At 36.8% G+C, this 18,131-nt stretch overlaps 1 protein-coding gene across 2 annotated transcripts in view; it reads right to left on the bottom strand.

Annotated features, from left to right (window-relative positions):
• The window catches only part of ANO2 (anoctamin 2), a 132,760-nt gene that overhangs the window by 90,192 nt on the left and 24,437 nt on the right, over positions 1–18,131 (bottom strand). For both annotated transcript variants that reach the window (XM_031503685.3, XM_085568527.1), the window contains exons 4-10: positions 14,076–14,174; positions 10,445–10,596; positions 9,253–9,307; positions 8,674–8,722; positions 5,742–5,797; positions 5,446–5,487; positions 2,690–2,754 (exon numbers count right to left, since the gene is read on the bottom strand). In XM_031503685.3, the coding sequence (XP_031359545.2) occupies positions 2,690–2,754; positions 5,446–5,487; positions 5,742–5,797; positions 8,674–8,722; positions 9,253–9,307; positions 10,445–10,596; positions 14,076–14,174 (518 nt within the window). The remainder of the gene's footprint in view (positions 1–2,689; positions 2,755–5,445; positions 5,488–5,741; positions 5,798–8,673; positions 8,723–9,252; positions 9,308–10,444; positions 10,597–14,075; positions 14,175–18,131) is intronic.

Below are 18,131 nucleotides of genomic sequence, written 5' to 3' on the forward strand. Positions count from 1 at the left end.
AAGAAACAAACAAAAAAAAATTGAAATTAATTCTTGGACATTCATACACTTTTGAAAATAAAGCACTGCATTAGGCAGACTGTGTTTCAAACAATGCGTTTTTATAACTGGATGCACACTGAGAGATGAGGTGTTGTAACATCTTACAAATCAAACTTCAATTCACACTGTATTACTTGCACAATCTGCACTATATATTTCCTTAAAGTCTTTAACTGAAATTGTTCTGCTGTAGAACAGAAATATGTAACACACGCTGTGTTCTTATTTGGTGAAGCTTCCCTTACTCACAGCTGCATTTCCTTGACAAAAAAAATTTGCTCTTTCTTATAGCCCAAAACAGCCCACAAAGCCAGAGAAGGATATTTTTACAGATTAAGAGACAGGAGTGAATGGAATTGATGGTGAATATTATAATGGTCCTTCATTTCCTTTTGTTATTAAGAACTTTAAAATATTCCAAGACTGACTGAGAAGTTAAATTCCCTGAGGCTTAGAGATGTTAGAAGAGAATCCCCAGGCTGTACCAAGAGTGAGCATAATAAATACATGGTTCCTGTCTTTGGTGTACAATCAGCTGGGAACTGGCACAACTGTGTGGTCAGAAGGAAGGTCCCAAAGCACCAGGAATAACCTATAATAATTCTACAGTGCCACATCTCATCTTCCAGCATAGACACTTGAGTTAAAGAATGGCTTTAAGCTTGCAGTCCTACTGAATAAGAGTGAAACAGTAATAGTTAAATATATGTTGCAAGCTGGATTTGAAAATTAGCAGCACACTTCAACAGAGTTAATGCATTTGAAAACAGCAGGCAGGAAAGGCTTTGAGTAAAAAGGAAGATAAATGCTGCTTCAGCTGTCCATCAAAGCCTGAATTTAAACTTAAATTACACCAGGAAAAAAAAAAAAACAGAAAAAAAAAAAAAAGTGGAGTATAATCTAAGCAGTCTAAGAAAGGAGGGTCACAGTAAATTACCAAAAAGCACAAAGTGTGACTGATGTCTGCCAAGGGAATAAGTATCCACATCAAGGCTGAGCTCAGATACCCCCATGGCACAAAAGTGAAATCCACTTCACCAGCAGGAAGAGAGGGGTGGCCATTCTCCAGGTACATCTACACTAAAGCTCTAACATTACCCAGGAAATAAAAACCACATTTACTTTAGTGGTAACAGTCAAACTTGCAGTCAAGCAAAATATGGAAGATAAAAGCAAGAAAAGTCATCTCTGAGAACAGACAATCAATTGCACATGTCTGCTCTCCTTTTTGTTTCTCACAGAAGTTTAAACCACAGGATTTCTATGAAATCATATCAGCACAGTGAAACATTATAATGGAGACAGCAAAATACAAATGAAGATGGAGTGCAAGCATATGTACCTCTATTTTTAACTCAGCTGAGCTGTCAGGTCTGCTAGAACTTGAGAATTCCTCTAGCCAGTCACAGTTTCATTTAACACTGGTAATATTTACTAACACAGCAGGTGCTGTAATCTCATTCTGAGCTTACCTGTTCCATACAGGAGCTTGTCCCACAGTAACTGCCATACAAAAGCTACATAAATTTTGCACAAAACCTTTGAAACCAAAAAAAAAATGGAAATTTCAAAGCCTTGCAGAACCTTAGTAAGGTTTGATGGTCTCACTTCCACTTGCCAGTTTGTAACATCTTGCTCCCAATAAGGAGCAATTCCTTTCACATTAAAAGTTAGTGCTTTACTCTTTGAGAAATTACATGCAGTACTTCAGCTTTAGCTCAAAATATAACAAAATATTTTACAAAGCTTATTGGTTATCCATATTACCAACAGCAGCTTTTGCAGGAAATTACATAGGGGTAGATCATATAATAAAAAATGGTTGGGGTTTGGTTATTCAAGACAAATGGTAACAGTTGTCATCTTTCTTGTACATACAGATGATTTTAAAATGGATATTTGTTGATTTTTTTTTTCTATTTCTTAATATCTTAGTTCATTTCTTCTGAGGTAGACATCTTGTAAAAGAATATTTCTAGTCAGCTGTTTACTCAATTTTTTTTTTGTTTACTGGGTACTTATAGTAGAAACAAAATACGATACAACAAAAATTGTTTTGTTTTGGCTTTCTTTTAGTTATTGTAGGAAATCCTAAAAAATTATGACTGCTTTGTTTTGTCTTATTTTAAAGCCAACTTCTTCCATGTTTGTAAAGAAAAAATTTATAAATATACAAAAAAAAAACCCTACTGGGAACACATATGGATGTGTTCAGATGAATAAAACTTGTAAAACCAGGAGTAAAAAACTCACATCCATCTCAAAACTGTCAAATACTTTCACACTGATTCATGATGTGAACACCAGCTTCTGATTATTCACCAGATTTTGTGAACCATACCCTCCAATAAAGATTCACCTATGTAAATGGGAATTCCTCTCCTTTGAACAAATCAATACCTAAAAGGCCCCAAAAACAAGTATGACATTCTTCCAGGAATAAGCACTATCCAAAAGCATAGGTAACAATGGTTGAATGGATTTTTGTTATAGTAAATTATTATCAGAGCCACAAAAAAAGCAGTGAGGACATTATTTTCAATGTTCTGATCAATCCAAGATTTCATTTGCTGAAGTAAGTGGAAATGAAATAATCTGTATCACCTCAGAGAAAGGCCCCTTGGTGTTTTATACAAGTCCACATTACCTTATGAGATCAATAGGCTGAAACTTGTAAAATGCTCCATATCTTGCCCATTCTTCATACAGCAACTAAAGAATGAAAAAAAAAACAATAAAAGCAAAAAAAACCCTGAAAATTAACTTGAAACAAGTTATCCCCTTCTCTTTTCACAAACATCTAAGAGTTAAAAATATTTGCTGCACTCCTGGGGCTGCTAAACCCACCAGTGCCCATGGAAAAGCAGATTCCCCCACAGCTTACAGAGAGCTCAAAGGAAGGACCAGCTTCTACAGAAAATTCTTGCAGCTGGAACAGGAGCAGGGATAAAAGAAAACCTTGCAGGACCTGGGGTAGGTTGACCATGACACGCTCAACTACAAGAGGCAAAGAATTTGGGATGGTCTTGTTTATTCCCTCTTTCATTCTCATGATTTATGTGAGACAACCTCACTGAAGAGGATTGTCCTGGCTGCCATAAGGATATTTTCATATGAATATTTGTTCTTGCCTATTCAAAATCACCCCTTGCTACTATCCCCAAGCATTGCCTACAAAATTTTATCTATTGCCATAAATAATCATACTAATAAATGCATTCACTCTTACAGAAGAAGAAAGTTAAAACTATTACGTTCCTAAAACTCCCCAAAGGCTGCTTTGAAGGCAGCTACAGAATGGAATTTGAAGAGCAAAGAGAAATTCTATCTAAAATAGCATTCCATTTAGGAACAGGTACTTTCTGTACATTTATAGGAATTTTCTAATCTGCTTCTAATAACAGGGATGCTGTTCTAGTAGATGACAACAGTGGATTTCCCAGGTGGGTTACAAAACCCTCATGGATTTTTTTAATGTCAAACATAGAGACAGCAATGAAGGGTTACAAGTTGCCAGTGGGCCAGAAACTTAAAGATTAGTGTTTATACTCATAGTGAGTATATTTTTTATTTTTTTTTTTTAAAGAGAAGAAACCACACTGGAACTGGGAAATTCCATTAGTCTTAGGAAAAACCAAAACCCTATCAGTCTTAGGTTTTCATTGCAGCTTTCTAATTTTTGTAGGATGGAAAAAAAGTGTTGTGTCACTGTGCATTTTTCTCCAAGGAAATCCTGAAGAAGGTTCATAAGGATTAACTTTTTATGTTATAAACTGGTACATAAACCTTAATTACTTGTGCTGCCCTATTGGCTTAAGTACCCCATAAGAACTGAGTTCATATTTAGGGTTTTACAAGAAAAAAACTGAATTCAAAGATACAGATATGTTAAAGTGGGCAAAATAAAAGGGGGCAGGAAAAAAAAGCTTAAAAATGCCCTCCTTTCTTTTAAACCTGATCAGGCTTCTTCAGGAAATTAAACACTGAGACTATTAGATTCAGATAGAAAACAGATGATGTTATGCATAGGAATACTACAGAAGATTCGAGGCCTAGGCAGCAGGGACATATGTGAATAATCAATGAAGTATTTCTGGAAAGAAGCTTTTATGTTTTTAATACTTAACACTTCATAACTGAGCCTAATAAGCAGAATAAAAAGAGGGCAGCACAAGATACAACTAGTAGGGGGAATATTTTTCCAGACACTGGTCCTCTAGGCCCTCTTCTCCCCCATTCCACAGTACCCAATTTTCCTCCTTTCACTAACTTTCATTTAGTTTTTTTCTCTAAAATATTTGTTGTCCAAGTCAGTAATCTGTGGAGCTGCCTCTCAGAGAAAATTCTACAAGTCCAGAGGAGACAATGCCTTCATGAACAAAAAGTTCAAAGTAACAGGCACAAATAAAATAGCTTATTTTATAGTTTGTTTTCTAACTTTATTTTGCTTACCAAGGTTCATACACTAAATTAAATTGTATATGGCACATGAAGACATCTAGTGGCTGAATGGCAACATTATTTACCAAAAACAGCAAAGATTATGTTTTCAAATTTTACTAATTCAACATTGAAGAAATCAGATTTATTTGTATGGCTTCCATTTGTATGAACTCAGTCTTTATAGTATAGTATATATTGGAGGTTTCCAAACATTCCCATTTTCTTCATTCTGCCCTCTTCCCCTTTCTCTCCCTATTTTCCCTCTGCATTTCCTATCCCACTGTTTGCATATGAAGGAAAATAAAATGAACATTAGAGAACAATATGCAAAGGATCTTAATAGATTACTTATTAGTAATCTATAAAACTAAATAGATTATTTAATAGAAATTAAATGGGTTTTTTCCATTTCTAAAAGTAAGCACATATATTAAACACTATTTGAATTCACACTGTTTCTCTTGAGGGTTGATCTATTTTTGAATGTGTATTGATAGCTAGAAACTTTATTTACAAAATAACAAGAAGCAGATTTTTAGAAATTGCATTCAATTTAGTTGAATGCACAATCAAATGAAAAGTACAACAATATTTTATTTTAGTAACCACAGCTCTCTAGGAGCATTTGGTTAGGAAAATAAAATTATTATATGAGTTCTTTAATAATTTTAGCTTCCTGACACATTGAAAATTTGTATATGCATGCAGAGGGAATCTGGAAGCATTTCAAGGTGTAAATTTCAAATTTAATTAACTGACATGCTTCGTAAGAAGACATTATAAAAATCTTGGAAAAACATTTTTAAATGCAGAAATAGAGGAAAATTTGTAATTCAAAAAGCATATGCATTTGTTAAAACATCTACTTGTTTGTACAATGGCTAAGGCTTTACAGAGAGATTTATAACATCATTTATTACATTAAATATAATATTAAATAAATTTTGCAATGTATTTTACCTTTCTTTCATTCATGTCATCATTTTGGCCTTCATATTCACCCTGGAGAAAGAAAATAATTTAATAACTGATGTAAAAGCAGAAAAAACTAAAGAAGAGTTTGGTTACCTGTTCCTACATTGTTAATTTTACTTTTAGTTCGCAACTTGAAATGTAGTTATAGAAGAGTTTTCATATTAGAATCACACTTAGAAGAGATTTTCAGTATCACAGCCAGCAAATGAGAATATCTGTGCATGGATGTCTCCTGAGTGACACCAGCAGAAAACTGGATTTTTTTCATAGTGCATACGTACATCGTGAAGTGGGTAGGCTGCATCATAAACATTGTTTGCTATTAACGTGCCAATGCCTAAAAGAACAAGAAAAATTCAGGTGGTCAACAGGCACAATTGAACAGAATACATTATTACAAATTTCCTTTCATGACATTCCAGAGGGGACAGAGCTGTGTAGCTGGTATTATTCAGAATGGGAATAGAGCCACACAGGAGTTCCTGGCTGTGGAAAACTTCTTTTTTCAGAGAACCTCACTTCCACAAAGTGTTTTTTCTTCAGTGAACAGCACAGTGCAAAGACTCTTCTGACCATTTTCTAACCCTGATAGTAAAGAGCCACGTGACTGTGGAGTAAATCATCCAGAAGTCCTTCTTGAACATTTACAGTGGTCAGAACTACAGATCCCACTGGCCAACAATTAGAAACATCCCCCACAAAAACTCCTACAGAAGTTTGTGGTCATGAAATCATAGAATGGATTGGGTTGGCAGGACCTTAAAGATCAGCCAGTCCCTCCCCCCCAGGCACACCTTCCACTATCCCAGGTTGCTTAAATGCCCTGGGCATTTCCTGGGAGTTCAGTTTTGCAAGGGAATTCCCAGCAGTGACTGCAGCACCTGTAGGTTGACACAAGAATCCTACTGGCTCTCAAGAGCTGCAACTCTTACAGCAATTCCATCTTCATTCTCTAGAGGTGAAAACAATTGTTCCATAAAAAGGCAACCAAAGATGAGTAATTTCTAATTATTAGTTATATAAATATAGATATATAAATTTACTCCAGGCCTCTCTGCTTTCAATGCCCAGAAAAAAAAATAACCAGCTATCATGTCTTTACTGATGAAAAATATTCCATAGTCAAATTACACATTGTCCTGAAATATTTGGGAGAAACCTCCTAGTCAGAGATGCTGGACAGGCAGGACCAATAAATGTCTCCCTTGATAGAAGGACATGTACAACTACATGCATTCATAGAATCAGGAAATTATGCTTGGATACTGTCAAGCCTGCTCCTGAAAACATCCAGTGTTTGGAAGTTTACAGTGGGTCAGAGTTATGGTAGAAGAAAATAAGAATTCCTTGTATAATATCACAGGAGCAGAACCAGGTTACACAGATGTAAAAAAATCCATAAGCAAATGTGTTTGAAGTGTTGTTACTTTGATAAAACAGGTCTATAAAACCAAAGACTGCTATAAGCACTTCCATCATCACTGTCCAGCCTCTTGTGCAAAATAAGCAATGAGCTCTAATAACAAAAGAAAAAAAAATTTTAAATCTTTTAAACCTCTCTTGATGAGTGGTTTTAAGCTTAAGACCAGTGAGATGGGAAGGCTTTAGTGACATATGAAACAGAGGTCTCTTGGGGGAGGGTCTCAGATGATCAAAGGAATAAATGAATTTAGGTCAAACATGATGCACAATCCTGTTTTGGCTACAGACCAGAAAAATGGAAAGGATGGAAATGTTAAAATAGTTATTCCATGTCAAATGAGTTCTTGAGCTGACCTGAGCTTGAAGTGCATCAGGCTGTATTTTCATGCTAGAGTTAAAAAATTCCTGAGAAGCTATTACTAGTCCTTTGATCTCTAATGATGGCTTTTATTCCACTATAAACCAGAATAAGCTATTAAAATAAAGAAAACTTTAAGTAAGAAGCAAAATATCTCCATTGGCAAAGTGCTCTGTACCTTCCTACTCTGTCCTTGAGCTTCTCTCCAGTTTTCTCTGCAGCAAATTCCAGGGTCTCCAGGAGGGTTCCCAGCCCTCCAGAAAAATAAGGCAGCATTCCCCTCTATTGCCCCACTGGAGACTTTTGAGCAGATCAAAACATAGAACAGCACCAAGAAAACAGTTTTTAAAAAGCAGAAACTGCCAAACAATGTTTTAGAAATTGAGAATGCCTGACATTTTTAAAACCATATTTTCTTTTTTCTTTTTTTTAAGGAAACAGTGTGGCAGTCATAAATTTGAAAGTTTATACTGGAAAAAGGCAAGTGGTTTTGGTTGAAAAAGAAAAAGCATTTGGTGTGGCCTTCATTTTGTTATGCTATTCATGTAATTTCAAAGAAAAAAAAAATTCTATCTCCTGTTCAAGGAAACCAAAATTAATCTATTTTCCTGTACCAAAAACACATGTTATTGGAGCTTCCCTGCCCAATATCATACCAGGATTCTGCAGAATCTTGCTGCAGCACATTATTTGACAGGAATGTTACCCTTGGACACTGTGATCTGTCCATAGGTGGTTGAACTTCCAGAAAGATTTCCAGAAAATATGTCAGGGAACACCATCACTTCTTTTCCATATGTGCCATGATCTCACATGGTGAGAGAAAAGGAGTAGAAAAAAGAGTATATAGAAAAGAGTAAAGAGAATAGGTACACCTGTATACATGCTGAACCTCAAGAAAATTAAATAAATTCTGAACCTCCAGCTCCAAGTATTTCAGCATTATCCCAAAAGTACCTTCAAAACAGTCATATTTAAATCATATATTTCACTAGGCAGTTCAGGGAGGTAATTTTTAAAGCTGAAGCAATAAAAATAATCTGGGAAGGTGAATTATTCAATTGAAATGGCAAGAAAAATATGGTCCCCCAAGAAATAATACAACATCAGTTGACATCTGAATTTTCCAAAGCAGATCATACAGGAATCAAATCCAATTTTATAACAATTCATGAAATGTGAGTTATGTGCCAGATGCTGCACCTGTAGAAATGAAAAGCCAGCTCCCATTACCATCCAAACTATGGACTAGAAATTATGATTTTATGCCTCAGAAAAAAAACATTTCGTTCAACCTCTAATTTTTTTTTTTTTTTTCTTTTGGGAAGATGTGCCAGCATATTATGTGTCCTGCCAGAAAAATCAATATTCTGTGAGATACCTAAAAAATTCCTTTCAAAAAAATATCTCTAATTCTCTTTCCTCCACCTTACCCATGCTGTTTCTGGCCTTTGTAGAGGTGCGCTTCAAAATTTCCCTCACCTGCAAATAAGAACAGTGGGATAACACACAGATCCTTTTTTTAGCATGAATTTCATCATGGAATTAGCAATAAAATAAAGTTCTAAAATAGATGGCTTCTGCAGCATTCATTTGCACAAATACTTCAATCATTTAGCAGATTTTATTAATGGATTATCTGCCCTAACATTTGTGGGCTAAAGCCTGCTGTGTTTTGTCCTTATGGAAGTATTTGAAGTGTAAGAACTATATGGCAGGAAATCTAGTTAAAGATTAGGAGCAGAGCTGAAAAGAGCTTTGGACACTGAAGAGGAATCAATGGCTTCCCTGCAGAGCATTTCCCACTCCTGAACCACCGTGCAGCTCCAGAAAGGAATTCCTTACACACATATATGTCAGGAATTAGTGTTCTGCAAGAACACACAAATGCATAAATTAATGGTATTAGCAAAGTTGAAATTAAAGCACTCCCTGTAAATCCCATTTTAAACCCCACTAGCAAATCCCACTCGGCAGAAAAAGACAAGGATATGTTATTTTTATTAACTTACTATTCGGCTGCGGGTTGCATTGTCAAAAAAGGTGTCTCTGTCTTTGATGTTATACCTAAAATATTGAGGAAAAAGAAAGTCAGCTCTGTTTTAAGACACGGAAGCAACACGTAAGACAACATATAAAATTCTAATTTAGAAGTCACTCAGAAACCACAGCTAATGAGAAAAGCAGATGTTTAAAGGAATATTGATTATATAGTACAGCATAACAGAATGTGCTGTGTAAGACCCAGTCATTCAGAGCTCTACCAGGATTTCACTGATGGTGGGCATAAAAATGCAAAATTATTAGCTAATATAAAATGCCTTTTGGGCAAGGAGAACCTCTCTATTGTTTACAGAAGAGGACGTTTTCAAATTTTTCTTATAACATCCCCTCAACACAGTAACACACTGAGGTTGTGTTAGTAGGTTTCAACCTGCCTGATGCAGATGTTCATTACTCTTTTCCTGGCCACTAAACAGTCAGCATTTCACTTGATTTCAAATAACCATTCCACCAGAATTATGCCTTCCCTTAAACCTCCAAATCATCATAAATGAAATTAGCTTCCCAGTTTATTCTCCTCCATCAATTTGACTCATATTCAGAATTCATTAAAATTGTCAGAGGGCAATAAATGAAATGGTGGGTCACTGTATTTATTACTGAATTTTATTTATTGGACATAAATACAAGGAGACACCCAAGAGGAAAAAAGAGTGTTTCATGTCAAACTGGGCCCAGAAATATTATTCTGAGTGAAAGAGCAGGTGTCAAGAATTCCTTATCTGCATATTATTAGCTGAGTTTTAATTGTTACAATAAATCTATCAAGATGGAAAATACTGCTATATTTCTACTAGCTCTTGCTTTTTTTCTAAACAGGCAGTAATATCCTTAACCAAATAATCAGGAATTTGGTGGGGGGATTTCTACATTTCAAGCTAAATATACAGAAATGTATTTGATGCACTGCCTTCCAGTGCCTTATCCTACAGAAGTAAGAGGAACATCAGCAGAAAGTCTCTGCAGCTTGTATTTCTATTAATCCACTGAAAAACTGGTAATTTTGGATGTTCCCTCAGAATTTCCAGACATGCTTGATGAACTTCTGAATTTTGACTGAAAAGTGGGAAAAAGAAATTACAACTCTAAAATTATACATTCCAGCTTTCTTTGCTGTCCATCACATTTTAAAATACTCACAAATATATTTTCTCTCTGGAAAATGGATAGGACAAGGTTTTCATCTTGGTATCTTCTTGCTGTGGCACCTGTGGTTGCAGAGGTTCAGTCAATTTGCACCATATTTCATTTAACGTTTTGAGTATTCCCTTTTCTTCTGTGATTTCATACATCTGAGGAAATAAAACTGTACATTAGTATGTCCCTTTCAAAATTACACTAAAATAAAGGGGAAAAAATAATTTGCTGTATACATATGTTTAAACCTGTAATTAAAGTAATTGTCTTCTCTAAAGACATATTCCCATATAACCGAATAAGCACCTGAATCCGTATGTGTTGAAGTTCCAAAAAGTTCTTGTCTCTCACAAGCTAATTCTAGAAAAAAAAAACAACAAAACCTCAGTGGAGAATATAAAATATTTCTTCAGAATATTATATTCTGAAAAAAAAAGAAAACCAGTTCTTCACCCAGAGCTCCAGGTACCTGCTCATCTCACAGTTAAACCACCTGTCCAGAAGGATACTATTGAAATATAGTAATATTAAAAACTTTACTAAAATCCAGGAAAAAAACAGTTATATCTACTGCCTTCCTCTCATCCACTAGGCAGGGAACCTTATAATAGAAGGATATAAAAGGTCCTTTGGGACTTGATTGAACTTGAAGTACTCTGGCATCAATTCACAGGGCCCCATGGGCTTCTGGACATCCAGTGGATACTGATACTCCCTTAAAAATTCAGTGGCCACAAGTGGAAAGCCACAAACTGTTCCCACAGCTGCAGTCCTCTGCCTCAGGACCAGGCAGTCCAAGATAATTAATATTAAAGGCTGAGGCAAAAAAAAAAAAAAACAAGCATTGAAGAAATCATTTTTCCATCATCCCTGTTTGTCAGGTGACCATTTCCAACAAGGATTAGTCCAATATTTTCCTCACACCTTCTCTTGTTATTAACATACTGTAAAAAGTCTTTTAATTGTGTGGCACAACACTGGCCAGTTTGAACTCTAGATGAGTTTTGGCCTTTTGTGTTTTCTCCCTGAATATGTGAACCACAGCTTTGCAAACTTCCTGTGAGGCCTGGTCTTGCTGCTAGAGATGGAAAATTGTTTTTCTGTCTCAATCTCCATGAGGAATTCCCTCTTCAACCAAGCACCCATGGAGCACTCCAAAGCAGATTCCTAGGGAGCAGTGCTGAGCAGCTCCCTGAGTGGTTTTGAGTTTACTCTCTTGGAACCTAGAGCAACAATTCTGCTGACCCTTTTTGTTCTCATTAGACTGGATATTTTAAATTAAACCATTTTATAATTGCTGTAGCTAAGACAGCCTCCTACTATCAAATATCCCACGTGTCCTTCTCTCTTCACAAGTATCCAGTCTGGGAGGGCATCTTTCCTAACTGGCTCACTGAATCCTTGTGGCAAAGTATTATCTTCAACACCCTTCAGGAATTTCTCAGACTTGCTTGTCACAACAGTGCAGCATTCCCAATTAATGTTTGGGAAGTGGTCATTTCCCACAAGCACAAGAAATTTCTCCTGCTTGCCTATAGAATGATTCATCAGTTCTACAGAACACTCAATGACATCTGCCTTGTTTTCCATCCTTCTAATCCTCACCCAGAAGATGTCAGCCTTATAGTCCCTTAACTGCAGCTATTCCATACAGGAATTCTGCCCTTCCATACTCCTCCACCTCTCCATCTCTGCCTCCTGAACAGCTTTTCCTTCCCTATCCTAGCACCACAGTCACAGGATTCAATCCCCAAAACTCACTAAAGCCAGAGACATCACAGCTCTGGCCACAGAGCAGCCCTCCCAGTTGTTCCTATTTGTTTCCCATATTTCCACATGGGAAAATATTCCCATATTTTTCCCATGTTTGAGCCTGGCCCAGTCTCACCCACCAAAACAGCTCTGTTATCATATCCAGAAGTTTGTACATAGTTAAAAGGGCCCAGAGGATATCTTTCCCCAGCATGTCTTATATTCTGAAAGAGTATTTAAAACTGAATGTTTGAGGAAAGAAGTATTTGTAACCAATTCATGTTTAGAGGTAGATTAATACTTTCCCCTGAAAATTACTTCTATTTAATGGTTTCATATGATCCTTGAATAAATAAAAAAAGCATCACAGAAAATACCTAAGGTGCCTTAAGAACATTATTTTGTATCATTGAACAAAAACAGAACTTTCCTTTTAGTGGTTACTGGATGATTTTTTTATTTTATATTGCCAAATTCCCAAAATGCAAGATTTCAGTTTTTTCCAAGTGGATTTTTTTTTTTCTTTCAAAGGAAATTCTTCTTTCAACTGTTTCTAATTTCAAAAAAAGCCCTAAACCCTAGGATATTAATAGAGCTTCCCTGTCAAGCTTGTTTCTGGTAATGCTGCCATTTCTACATCTAGAGATAACAGAGGATTTTTTTTCTCCCTATCAGAGGAGAGAGTGGGAATGCAGAACTGTTGTGAATGAGGAGGGTGCCATCAGAGATTATCAGCTCCTGCACAGACCTTAACCCAGGCCAAAATGATGGCAATACTCATCAATTAAAATAGTGTAAAATTTACTTTGGTGCATCTGCAAAAAACTTGGAGGAGAAAATTCCCACGAGAGCAGAAGGAGGGAGAAATAAGCAGGCACTAAAAATGCATAAAAGGAATTAATTTTGGAAGAGATCAAAGAGAGGAGTTGAATATGTAGAAAGTTTCTAGGGGTACTGTAGCTGTCTAAAACCTCCTCCTTTTCAAATATTGATTAGAAATATCCTTTTTCCCCCTGGGATGTAAACACATTGAGAGTATGCAAGATTGATTTGGCCAGTCTTCTGATAATGAAAGGTGATAATGAAAGCATGAAATGTGAACCAGAATGAAGATTTTGGTGGGTGAAAACAAGATGAAAAACTCAAAGATCAAACAACGTAGTCTGGGAAAACAAAATCAATTTTTCCTTTATTTCTAATGACAATGCAAAGAAATAAAATGTTCTTTAGTGCAGTTGATGAGTATCACTAACTAAAAGCACAAGGCAGTTCCCTGGCTCCAGTGGAGTTGTTAACCAATGGACTAAATAATTTCAGAAACACAGATTGGGGGATTTTCTACTCGGAATTTACAAGGTTTGCCAGCAACTCTGCTGAAAAAAGACAGAAGAGAGTGAGCTGAAGTTTTAGTGACAAACAGGCAGGTCTGAATTCACTAAGTCATTGATACCATCAAAACAGATTCTCTGGGGAGAGCCTCTCAGAGTCTTAAGACAGTGACCAGTTTCATACTATCTTTAACATTACCCCTCACCTTTGAGAGAATTTCCTTGACAAAAATCCAGACAGCTCCTGCCCTCTTAGCTTTAAAAGCCCTCCTTAACACTCACCTCTGTCATCACCCTCCTGAATGCAGCCCATCAGCCAGCTGCCTCTGTGGCCTCTAAAAACCCCTTTGGAAATCCCATCTTAAATACATAAATCTTAGCTCTGAACAGTAAACAATCTCAAAAGATTTGGAAATGTGAAGAATAAGTCTGACAGTTCATTTTCTCTATTTTTGAAACAAAGTAACTCCATGGGCTTCTATATATTTAATGATGATTCTGATCCCTGCTCCTCCAATCATAAAACATATTGATAAAAAATGAGAGATATTTACCTTTTTAGTGGGCATTTTTATTTTAAGGAGTTCTGCTTCTCGACTGAGGACTTGCCAAGGTGCGTGTATACGGACAAAACTCAGTCCTTGGCTCTTGTTCTGAAACATAAAAAAAGGGGAAACAATGTATTTAAATATTCTTGAACACAATGTACTGCTAATATCTCAAGTTGTCAGCTCCAACTAAATCATTCATCAGTAGGCAACAATCACAGGGAATAACCAACTTCTGCTACAACGAAGTGATATTTTCCTTAAAGCTGAATATTTTATGCTCTAAAATCCATTAACCTACTGCCTGCAGTGCAGCTGTGTGTGCACCAGAATGACAGAAAGCTACAGGTCCAGATTTTGGAATTATGTAAATGAGAAACACCCAAGATCTGCTTTTTTTGTACATTGATATTTTAGAAGGGATCTGATTTCTTTAGTGGGCTTTTGTGTCCATCTGAACCAACAAGATAAAAAGAATTTCTCTTGCTCTGCTTGGGCTTTGCTTTAGTTCTCATTTTCAGTTTTGCCCAACTATTTTCCAGACACTTCATCAGATTAGTGGTTCCTTACAGGGAATCAGGCCCAACATTTGTTGCCCTAAATATTTGCAGTTGGAATAGCAAACCTAAAGAAACCATAAAAATGTAACTTCTGAACAAAGATATGAGCCTCATGTTTATGTAAATGATTGGTTATGCTGGTCAGAAGCATAAAATGCCCAAAAGGGCTTCGGCACAGCCAGATTTTGCAAGCCATGCAAAAAATGTCCTGGTAGCACATCTGAGCTACAGACAGAAATCCTGAGAGCAGAAAGCAGCAAAAAACATGAAAATTAAACAAAAACATGAAAATTAAATGAAGACAGTGTTTTCCTCAAGGCACACAAAGAAACTGTACCAGTAAATCACAGGGATAAATGCTTGCTGTGGAAATTTGGGAAGAAAAGTTAGCAGGGAGATTAGAAACTGAGTATCAGAAAAATCACAGCAATGACCAGCTGCCACACTATCTCCCATACTGCACCTCCTTTTGAGGGGACTTCCTTGACAAAAATCCAAACATCTCCTGCCTTCTCCGATTTCAAAGCCCTCCTGAAAACTCTTCTCTGCCATCATCCTCCTGAACACAGACTGTCAGATAATATCCTTTAGGGAAAGACATGGAAGTGGATACAAGAAGACCTTCAGGAGGAATTTCTTCACTGAAAGGGTGTTCAGGCTTTGGAAGGGGCTGCCCAGGGAGGTGTCCAAGGAATGACTGGATGTGGCAGTGCTCTGGGCTGGATGACAAAGTGGTGACTGGTCAAAGGTTGAATGCAAAGATCTTAGGAGGTCTTGTTGGAATCTGAGGTATTGATGATTCTGAGACTGTAGAGAGTCTCTGTCTTTCAGCCTCGCTGCCAAAGCAGAAACCATAATTGGTCTGTGCTGTTTCAAGGTTGTTTATTCTGTTTATCTCCAACATGTTCTGCTGCCCTGCCCAGCTCTGTCCTGCAGGGCAGCGTGTGGGGCTCTGCCCTCAGTGGGATGTTACAAACATTAAATACCAGAAACTCCCTGGGCTGGATTTACAATAACGTGCCAATATCTGTCACCTACGTTGGACAGTGTGTCCCCAGCCTGAACCAACAGAAAAATGCCAACACCACAGTGAGACATGGAGGGCATGAAGAAGGAGAAAAAGGACAAGACACACCCAATTTCCTCCATCTTATCCCCTTTGGACCCCTCATCTAGAATCCTAAAATTTTACTTTTGCACCCGTGCCTCACTTAATTATTACTTATATCAAACACTCAGAGCTGGTAATTCATCCTGTAAGATTGAAAACTCTTTTCCATGGCCAGAGATCACAGACAGTGTCTCTGGGGGCTCTGTCCAGGGGGGTTCCTGACCCCTGCCAGGGTCCCAGACCTGCCAGGGCAGCCAGAGGGAAGCTCTGGATTCCCACAGCATCCATGATCCTGTTATTCAAAAGCTTCATTAAGGCCAAGATTAATGATCAAAAATCAAAAATAAAAAGTCAGATGGAAATCCTACTATTAGTTCAGTCATTTTGGCCTTTTTTCCCCTATAGGTGCAACATGAATGATAAAAATCACTCCCTCACCTTCAGCTAACATTTCTTCAGTGGACCAATACTATTTTAAAGAGCAGAATGAGCTTCAGAATCTCTCTTCCATCAGTCCACTGGGGAAGTCAACTTTAAGAGAAGGAAGGAAAAATTTACTGGGCAAGAGCAGATGTTCTGGTAATCATTTGCTGAAAATAGATTAATAACAGATGAGAGGTTAAATTTCAGTGGGTGAAGATCAGGATTTTCTTCTAAGATTTTGGCTAAAATCAAGCACGTGTCCCTGTCTGGGGGATTATATTCCATGTTGGCAAGAAGAAGGACAGTGTGATCTAATTGGTTGCTTCCACCTCAGGCTCATATGACTACACAGATTGCAAATAAAATTAGGCAAATAATTTGATTGAAAAGACCAGATGAAGAATATGACCCTTGTATATTTGAAAAAAGTAATTTGGAAAGTTGTGCTGTTCATGAAGTGATATCAGATGATGAGCAATCAGACCATTAAAAATCTTTAAAAAGCTTAAAAATCACCCCATGATGGAAAATTAGGGTAATTTTAATAAACATTAATGCAAAGTAAATAAAGTAGGGAAAACAGGACTAGGCGGCTTCTGCTGCATGGTAACCAAAAGATACAGAACAATGGGATGATGGATGTTCACCTTGGGATTCCTAGAACCACATCTCCCAGATCTTACTAATCTTCAAATTAATCAAAGAATTTTAAAATAAATTTGAAATCATCAATTTAATATCACAGCTCAAGAGATAAGCCATCTAGCTCATTTTCTATGAGCTCACCAAAATGAAAACCTATAGGACTACTCCTTTGGTAAGATTCCTTTCCCCACTTTTCCAGGCTTCACCTGCAGCAGTTCCAGGTGTCTTGAAATGCCCTTTTTTTCCTTATGATATCTGGCAAGGATCTGCTTAATTAGCTTCTTCCCAGCTGGCTTCCTGTATTGCAAAATCTCCAAAAGTTAGAAGTTGCTTTTCTCCTTGCCAGAGTGGATTTATAAATGTTTACTGGAGACACCCCCTAACTGCTGTCCTCTGGTTAATCACCTGAAATGATAACTGTGCACATGCTCATCACTTTGATCTAATGAAATGCTGTCAGTCTTCTATTTAGAATGCTCAGAATCACTCCTGCTCATTCATTGTACTCTGGATATATCACTAAAGGCAATATGTAGTGCTGGCAAACACTGGTTTTGTTAGACCATTCACTTGTTATTTCATACAGCCATCCTTAATCGAGTCCTTTTTCACTTGCAGCTGATGTCCCACAGGACTTGATCCTTGGCCCTGCACTGTTCCATGTCTCTATCACTGCACTCTCTGATTATATTATTTAAATTATGAAGGATTCCCAAGCAGATGACAAACAGATTTGTCGCTTCAATGATGCCTTTTTTTTCCCCTGTCAAATCTATATTCCATATTACAGACTTCTTCCAATAAGTTTCAAGAGTAGAAGTTTTTCAATAAATTCATTAAGAATTATTCAAGATATAAACATATCTTGGCTGCGTCTCTGTTTTCTGAAGTTGAATTTGGTTTTCCCATTCCAGTCAGAAAGCTCAGCATTAAAGTCAAATGGAAGAAAATCTGGAAGGCCTGCTTTGCTTTTCAGTGAGCACAGGAAGAAAAATGTATTGGGTATTTCTTTCAGTTTATCATTATTCTTAGCAGTCTAAAGCAGGGCTTTAACAGCAGTCTATATTGTATTTTTTTCTGTCTTGGACTGGAAACATACAGGCTGAATAAAATTCAAATTTCTCCAAAGGAGAATTTTTCTACCTTTCCTGCCTTAACAGTAAAACACTTGAGGACCTGAATCAGCTGCAAGTCTAAGATTCATTTCAAACTTATCACCATCAAGGCCACAACAGAAAAAAACATGTATGATAACTACAGAAGTTCTCATATAGATATATATGAAGTAATTATTCTTTTTATTGGAAGCTGAACATTCTGAAA

This window comes from Lonchura striata, chromosome 1A, assembly GCF_050655825.1.
Source record: "Lonchura striata isolate lonStrDom1 chromosome 1A, ASM5065582v1, whole genome shotgun sequence".
Classification (NCBI taxonomy): domain Eukaryota; kingdom Metazoa; phylum Chordata; class Aves; order Passeriformes; family Estrildidae; genus Lonchura; species Lonchura striata.